The 9,262-nt window shown below is 30.8% G+C and overlaps 1 protein-coding gene across 1 annotated transcript; it reads right to left on the bottom strand.

Moving 5' to 3' along the window:
• Nucleotides 1–2,843: 2,843 nt before the first annotated feature.
• Nucleotides 2,844–6,639, bottom strand: LOC120078613 (uncharacterized). Its single transcript, XM_039032899.2, has 7 exons — nt 5,433–6,639; nt 5,022–5,279; nt 4,763–4,897; nt 4,588–4,659; nt 4,256–4,480; nt 4,052–4,157; nt 2,844–3,094 (listed from the first exon to the last, which is right to left on the bottom strand). The coding sequence occupies exons 1-7, from the start codon at nt 5,967–5,969 to the stop codon at nt 3,057–3,059; spliced, it is 1,371 nt and encodes a 456-aa protein (XP_038888827.2). The 5' UTR covers nt 5,970–6,639; the 3' UTR covers nt 2,844–3,056.
• Nucleotides 6,640–9,262: the final 2,623 nt, after the last annotated feature.

Below are 9,262 nucleotides of genomic sequence, written 5' to 3'. Positions count from 1 at the left end.
TTTAAATTTATTTTGCTATTTTTACAATTTTGAAACCTTTTTGTCATTTTTTTAAATGAAACTTTAAATTTTGTTATTTCTCCTGTCAACCCAATTAAATAAGTAATATGAAGGTTTTAAAGAAATTTTAAAAATATATTTTTTTAATTTAAATTAAAATTTGAAATTAAGTGGATAATTAAATTATCCAAATCAAAGTTTACGTTTGTCTTTTTTGCAATATTTTATTGAAATTATTTTGAATAGTACAATATATTTTAGCTAATAATGATTAATTAATTATTTTCATATAAACTAAAATTTATTCCAAAGTTATTCTCTTCTTTCAGTTTAATTTAAACTTTCTTATACATAAATTGTATTTTTAAACTTTTATAATTAAGTTATATTTGTAAGTTAAACTTACATAATAAATTTAAATAAATTAAAATCGTCTATAAAATGGGGAAAAATTATAATTTGACTCTCACTTCATGAGATATAAAATTTTATATATTATAACAACAATATATTTCATGGAATATGATTAATTGATGATTTTGACATCAAAAGATATAAAAATAAAACATTTATATAATGATAATATTATTATAAAGTATGAAGTATGAACAATGAAATAAAATAGTAATGGACCCAATGATAGTGAAAGGGCACATTTGGTATTTCAAAAATCCAATCAAAAGAGATCTTGTGGATCAACAAAGTTGGGCCGGGCTGGGCCCGGTCCAGTCGCTATTGTAGGCGGTGTGAAAGTGAACCCAAAGTTGAGGCTCCATAAGACCAACTTGATGCAAGTGGCTTGCATTTTAACTTTAATGGTCCCATATGTTCAGCTCAATGAACTTTTCTTTTTTTTTTTTTAATAACAATTATTTCAATTGAATAATTTGGGAAAATTTCAATCTAGAATTAAGGTATTAAAATGTTTCAATTTTCACATTAAATAATTTGATATTACATTGGTGTGTTTTAGTCGTTCTGTAAAATAGTTACGTTTTTTAAGTGATAAAAAACATCGAATCGCTTTTCTTAATAATGTTGACCCAAATTGTAATTAAGCTTTTGCTAAAATAATGGAAAGTGCATCCACTAACTTGTTTTGAACGAGGAAAATATTTTGATTATCTAACTGTTCTATCATTTTCATGACAAATCAACATGTCTCATATGTCTTTATCTATAACGCTCTGTCGATTATATAAATGATTGTTTGTTAATTAAATTTGCAATTCGTTTTCTCTCTGTTTTTTCATTATTGGTCAATAGAAAAACTATTTCTCATTTTAAAGAGTATAAACTTGATTTTTTTTTTTTAATTTCTATGTAACTTTATAAATATATACAAACGCTCGACGTACTTACAAAGATATGCATATGCTTTTTTTACACAATAAAAGATATAATATGCTAGAAACTACGTTGGGGTCAAAAAAAATATTATTTGTTTGTTCTTATACTTAATTAACTAAATAATATCCTAACACATGGATGTTATTGTTAACATCATAATCAAAACCTAGCAATTTTTAGCATGATCTCTCAATCAATTTTATACTTACATCATTGTCAATTGTTAACATCTTCAAATAAAACTCATTGTCCCATGTCTTTCATGGGACACTAAGAATTATTTTAAGAATTATTTGTTTCATTAAACTAATAGGCTTGAATAAGATTATCTTAACCATAAATATTAAATGAAAATTATTCTACTTCCAAAGGGACTTTTTCATTTTTTATGAAGGATTGGTTGTTTTTTTCATTCTTCATCTCAATTTTTTTTTTAAACTATTTAATATCATGTTTTCGTTTAATATTGAATTTTGTGATGGAAGAATGGTTTTTTTGGATAATTATTTTAAATAGTAAAATTGTTGAAAATATTTTCATGTATAGCAAAATGTCATTGTCTATCAATATTAGATCGTGATAGACTACGATAGGCCACGATAGACATCCATCCATTAATAGATGTTTTGCTATATTTATAAATAAGTTGGTCCATTTTTCTTTATTTGAAAACAATCATTAATAGATGTTTATAATGTTTTTTTATCGAGAAGGACATGAGCTCATCCGAGAAAATAAGGATCCCATCGGAGGGGTTACAAAATAGATGTCAAATATTCATCGAGTAGGGACAAGATATAAACAGATGTACTCTCAATAACTTTTAAAATGTTATTTTATTTGTAGTCTTTCCTTTTCAATATTAAATGTTATAAAATTTTACATTATCTTTTAGAAAAATAAGGTAGCAAATTCGAACCACTACAGATCTCATCAATAGTTAATGCATAGTATACGTATTTTTTTTTTTTATACAAATTAAAATCACAAGAGAAATAAGGAGATTTTTGTATGGAAGACTCAAATTTGGTTGTTCTAATATTAAATGACTCAAATTCTAAAAATAATGAAAACTAACATTTTGCTTGCATCACAAAGCATCGGTCAATGTTAATTTGCTCATTCGCAATCGTGAGTCTCACCTATCTCAAATTGATGAGATCTATACGTGATTTGACGTTTGAGAAAAGTCATAGGATCACAAAATTTTAACAATAGACCAAAATTTGCATTTCTATAGAAATTGCAGTCCTTAAATTCACGTTTTTAGGTCTCATCAATTTGAGATGGTTACAAAGTCACCGCATCTACGAATTGGCTCTAAAGAGAATTTAACATTTGTTGGTGTTACGTAAAAAGTTAACATTAGTACAACTAAATTTAGGTTAACTTTACAAGAAGTTATATGGTTTGAATCCTTTTAGAATTAGTTGGGTTTTTTTTTTTTTTTTTAGTTCAAATTTAAAGTTGATGAGATTAGTACAAGGAAGAAATTGTGGTTAATTTATGCTACTCTTATTCAAATTGAGCCGGATGTATACATACAAAATATATATATTATATATATTTATATGAGCTAGTTATATACTTTGGGAAAAGAAAAAAGAATATATAGATATGGAATTGAAGCAAATAAGAGACTAATATTTTTGATTGAATCTCATGAAAGGGTGAAGATGGATGGATCTAGGCTCTAGCTACCTACTTCACATTTCCATCTTTATATTGCCTCCTTCAATTGAACCTACAAAACAAATTTTAAGAAACATTCAAGTTTTAGAACATTGATTGCAAATCCAACAAAAACAATAACAAATTTCCTTTAGATAACTGAAAACGTTTCTTCAACAAACAATAACTATAATGATACAGGATACAAAGTCATCCACGATAATGACTCCATTTGAAAACATTCATCATACCCATCAACTTCATTTACAAACTACTTTCAACGTCGCTGTTTTTTAGTTCGTTTCGTAAAGATTAAAATTATTGTACATCTGAAATCACTATTCACAGCTTTATCAATCTCATTATTTATATGAATATGTTATCATATTGATTCGAACGTAACTCCTAAGTTAAAAGAAACAAATACGTTTTGGATTTCATGATAGATAAACAAAGTTAGTTTTCAAAACATAAATCAAACTTCATCCTAAGTTTGGCATTATTGGAAGTGGTGGACAACCATTAGGAAAAATAGTGCAAAATTGGTGGAAAGATTGTAGATGGACATGACAAAAAGATCCCTACAATTCTTTAAGGATTAGAATTAGAAAAATATTTAGATATATTTTAAGTCATATTTATAGTTTATCATGTGATAACTTTTGTTTTAGAATAATACTGTAGTGTGTCCATGCATCCCCTTCAATAATAAAGTGAAAAAAAAAAAATTGTGATTGGATATTTGTGTGAATTGCACAAGTATAAATGTAGTCCTGATTTATGTAAGTATTTTTTTATATAAATATTTTTAGATTTTTTGTGTAATTAGAATAGGCCGCACAAAGATAGATGATAACCTTATATGATAATAATTTTAGCAATGAATTTGATAAAGGGACCATAGGAATGTCTCAATCATCAATTTTAAATATCCACTTTTTTTCATTACTTTGAATTTCTTTCTCAAGTCACCATAGAAAAAAGTAGAAGAAGAAGGATAATTGACTACACAGTTCAATTCTATCTTTACCTGTATATGGTTGAGATGAAAAGGCGTTTGATGATCTTCCTTGATCAAAACCCACATTGTATAGATTCTGCAAATCCACATCCCACCCTGAAGAGGGTTGAAATTGCTGCATTGATTGATTGATTTGATGTTATTAGGAACTCAAACCGATCGGAACTTAATCGAAAATGGGCGGAAATTGAAGTAAAAGGATGGAGAACTTACGGTGAGGCAAGATGAATCGAGGAAATTTTCCGGGAAAGAAACAGGGGCGCTGATTGTTCTTCGAAGAGCGACATCGGAGGTATTGATTCCCATTTCTAATCCACAACATGAGACCATTGGTTGATTATTTGGATTGAATTGTAAGAAGGAAGAAGGATCTGTCATCTCCGATGACATTCCGCCGATCGCCGGGAAATTTGCGGTGGTGCAAGATGGTGGGAAAACCTGTTTGTTTGTTTGTTTCCCGGGAAAATGTTAGGTTCTGGTTGTTGTTGTTGATTTTAATCTGATTAATCGAGTTTTGGAAATTGGAAATTGTTTTGTTTGTTTACCTCTTTGTTGAAGAGATCATCGACATTGAAGTCTAACCTTGGATTTACAGCAGCTAACTTCATGGACAAGAACTGTTTGTGAAAATGCCACAGAGAGAATTTTGAATTTCAGGGCAAGTTTATTTTCCCACTGTTTTCAAGTTTAGAGATTAAGAAATTTGGTTTTTAGTTTTACCTCAACTTGTCTTTGAAGAGATTGAACATAGTTTATGATCTCATCCAGCATTCCAGCTTTTCCAGTGATTTTATTGCATCCTGGTACTAAATCTTGCAAGTACTTCATTCTCTCACTGATTTTTTCCCTTCTAGCCTACATAAAACCATAAATAACTTGATTGGTTAAAAAGATAATCCCCCAAAACGATCAAGAAACAAACAAATCAATGAAAGAAAGAGCAACCCATAAGAAGAAAATGGGTTTTCTTTTAGCATACTCTTTCAGCTAAGCTATGGCTATCAGTAGCTTGGCCACGGCGAGCTCTGACATGAATGTAATCAGGCTTTTGAACCTCTGAAGCTTTGGAGTTTTCTTTTGAGGTATCAGCTGAAGTTTCTCTGTTGTTGTTTGTTGTGGTTGTGGTCGAGTTGTTTTTGGTGCTGTTTTGATCTGTGGTTTTAGATAATTCTCCTTCTTCTGAACTTGCTTTTATCCTCTTCTCCTTACTATTGTTGTTATCTTCTTCTACAGTCACCTGCAAATCCCCATTGATTTAGTTTCAACTTTTTGAAACATTTGACCATTTTTCTCATCTGGGTTTGAAAATTTAGAGCTGTTTTTGGGTTTTGCAAAAGAAACAATGGAGAAAAGTTTTGAAACAGAGAAAGATCATGTTATACAAACTTGCCTTGCTGCTATTATTGTTGTTGGTTGTGTTGTGAACTTTCTCAGCTTTCCTTTTCTTGAAGGTCTCTCTTCCAGCCACCGACCCCATCTTCTCCACCACCGTAGGAGCCACAGCCGGCGGGCAGCTGGATGTTCTAGAGAGAGAAGAATTTATTTCATAAGCAGTGCCATTCAGCAACAAAGAAGGATCAAACTTGCTCATTCCAGACCACCCATCTTCCAACCCAGGGTCAGGCTTCACTGCCCCCATTATCATCTCAACAAGTGACAACCCAGCACCTCCACTGCCGCCGCTGCCACTCATGAACCCCGGAAACCCCGTTAGGTAATCCGCCGGAACAGACACCGGCGACGGAAATCCGCCGCCGTAATCCACCCTATTGAAACAGCTCTGATTTAATGGCTGCTGCTGCTGCTGCAAAAGCTGATCTTGCTGCCATTTCAAACGAGCTCTCTGCCTCTCAAGAACACTGAGAGTATCAGAACAGTTCCCGGCAGTGTTCAAACAGTGCAACATCTCCGGCAATGCTCTGTTCATCTTTCTCCAAACAAAAAAAACCAAAACCCCACCTCAAAAAAAAAAAATCCTCAAATTCAAAGGAAATCCCACCACCAAGAACCAAGAAAACGTCTCTTTTCTCCTTCTGAAACACCCTATAACCCTCAAAACCATGAAAAAGGAAGAACAAAAACAAGAAAGAGGAAGAGGAAGCCTCTGAAATCTCACACCAAACACACGAGGCGTCTCAAAGATTGATTATAGAGAAGAGAAGAGAGAGAAAAGGGGGTGGGGTATATATAAAGGGGAAAAGTTGGGGGGTGGTGGTGGCCGGAGAGTGACAAGAAGTAGCCGGAATTATTGGTTTAGAGAGAGAGAGAGAAGGGGATGGGGCAGAGAGATGTGGAATGAAGCCATAACCATAGGCCGTGGGAGGTGGGGCAGACTGACATGACTGCCACGTGAGCATGTCCGGAGTACCAAAACAGAGATAAAACGGAGTCTCACAGTCATAGACCTGCGCTTCCCAAACTCCAACGGGGTTCCGCTAAATAATGATGAAATGAAATCCCAAAAATATATGGAGAAAGGAAAGAGCTTTTTGTTATCCATGCCTTGCCATTGTCTATTGTATTTATACATTTTGTTAAATTTCATTTCTTATTATTGTACTTTTTTTTTTCTTTTTCGTGGTTGAAATTATTTCACTTGGATTCTAATTTTTTATTTTTAATAAATCTTAAACGAGCACTCACAAACATGTCAAAATAAATTATAAAATTTAGATCTATATCCACACGATATAAATTTAGAAAAAACAGTAAAATTGGTCAGCATAACTCAATTTAAATGAGGTATTGAAACTGAAAAGTAAAAAATACCTTCACCGATTTACGGACTTATGCTCGGAATTTGATTGCTATATGATTATTATTTGATTGTTTTCTAATTATCTTCATTTGATTAGCTTCTAATTGTCATCTTATTACTTTGTATTTTTGACACATAGTTACTAGTTTATGATATTGATATTTTATTGCCTTCTCATTGTCATTTGATAAATTTCTGTTCTTTGATACATGGTTGATTGTTCATGATAATGTCACCTAATAGCCATGTGGTTGTCATTGTCATCCAATCACCTTTTATTCTTTGATACTTGTTTATGATATTGTCATTTAATTGTCTCTTGTTTGCCTTCTATTCATCATCTGATTACCTTCTAATCTTTGACACAAAATTAGTAGTTTCTGATATTGTCATTCTATTACTCTTTTTTTTTTTTTTTTTTTGTTAATTAGTTAGTAGTTTTTTGTTGCCTTTTGATTGCCTTCTATTTTTTGTCACATAGTTAGTAGTTTTAAATTAGGCATTGAAACGAAAAAAAAAATGTCCTCACTAATTCAGTGACTTCTGTCTAGAATTTGATTGTTATGTGATTGCTATGATTGTTATATAATTACTATCTAATTACTGTCTGATAATTAGCCAATAATACCGATAGTTATCTAATTGCAATTTGATTATTATCTAATACTAATTCTTAATGTTACTTAATATAATTTGATAATGATTGTTATGTTATTGTTATTTGATATTGGTTTTCATCTGATTGTTATCTTATCTTGATTGCTAATGATACTAATTTGTTATATAATTGTTGTCTGATTGCGATTTGATATTAATACTTATTTGATTGTTGATAATATCGATTACTCTTTGATTGTTGTTTGATTACTCTTTGATTATTATCTAATACCAATTATGCATATTGTTATCCGATTATTTACTTAAAAAATAAGTTGTTGATTATTAATTGCAAGATCCAAAACATGTGATAGTCCATGTTGCAAATAGGTATCAACTGCAATATATCCAAAACAACAATCAGCCCATAAATCAAAACCACAATACAAAACACATCCACAAAATTGTAAGAGAAAACCATACCTCAACTTTTCCAAGAATAATGCAATGCAAAATCATCAAAATCACAGTCCTATCAGGCATTATCTCTGATTTCACAACAAAACCCTAAATAATACATGAAAAATCATGTGAAAAATCAAAACAAAATCAAGGGTCCTTCCCCAAAGAGAAGAGAAAGAAAAATAATAATGGTGGGAGGCGGTGGCTAAAATGAGAGAAATTGGATGGTGAAATTGGATGTTGAAAAAGAGGAGTTAAGAATTAGTCTCTACCACCTAATTTTCATTTCTTAAAATCAAAATCTAATTAAAGAAAAAGAACATGAAGAATGTGTTCTATCAATTGATCAAAACTCACCTTGTTCAAAATTGAAGATTGAGAACCAAAAGTCCCGTAAAATATCTTCGCATATGCAACGAAAATGGCTGTATCGATTTCATCTTTAGCGACGGACGAAACAAAAGTGACGATGGTGGGAGACAATGGCTGAAACGAGAAGAAGAGTTTAGAGAGAGAGGGTGGAGAGAGAGAAACTTCAAGGAATAAGCTTACCGACAATGACAACCTACAGCGATTGATGGACCAATGGTAGAACAGTGAAGGAAAGCGATCATCGATTGGCTAGACGACTTAGAGACTGGAAGTGAGAGTGAGAGAAATGGTTGAGAAGGGGGTTCAAGGTTTAGGGTGTGCATGAAGAGGAAATACTTTTAAGAGTAAAATGAGAAGACGGAAAAAATTAAAATGAATTTCTAATTCCTCAAATATTTCAACAAAATTTAAAAAACCCAATTTGCATTTCTAATTCCTCTAAATAGTTTTGTCAGCCATTATAATTTTCCAATCTTAAGTTTAGTTATTTTCAAATATATTTTTATCAAAATTTGTATAATAATAATAATAATTTTTATTAATGCGTGGGTGCATTATTTATAGTAAAAATGCTAATAGATAATATATTTTTCTTAAAAATCAAGAATAATTTAAGAATTTGAATTCATTTAAGATTTATTGAAAGTATAGTAACAAAAATAAATATAGGAGCTAAGATACTATTTTGATTTTTATTTATCTGTTTATTTTACTTCAAATAGGGCCACGGGAGAGATTTGATTTCTAGAATAAGGAGGGTATTAATGTCTTTAGATTTTTCAAGAACAACATAACTACAAATCGTTGGTTTCAATTTGATTTAGTGGGTTGACTAGGCAAAAACAGAAAAAAAATGTTTTTCAAAAATCATTTTCATTTAAACACTTTTCATGAAAAACGGTTTAAAATAAAAACACTCATGTATTTAATTACACTTTCTCAAAAGTATTCTTACATAAAAGTTTGTTTTTGCTATATAATAAAAATGATTCTATTAATATCAAATTACTTTAAAGTACGACGGTTAAACA

The sequence above is a fragment of the Benincasa hispida genome, chromosome 5 (assembly GCF_027475165.1).
Source record: "Benincasa hispida cultivar pf3 chromosome 5, pf3_genome.v1.1, whole genome shotgun sequence".
Classification (NCBI taxonomy): Eukaryota; Viridiplantae; Streptophyta; class Magnoliopsida; order Cucurbitales; family Cucurbitaceae; genus Benincasa; species Benincasa hispida.
The sequence above is the reverse complement of the archived record's forward strand: the minus strand, read 5'-3'. Positions and strand labels throughout refer to the sequence as shown.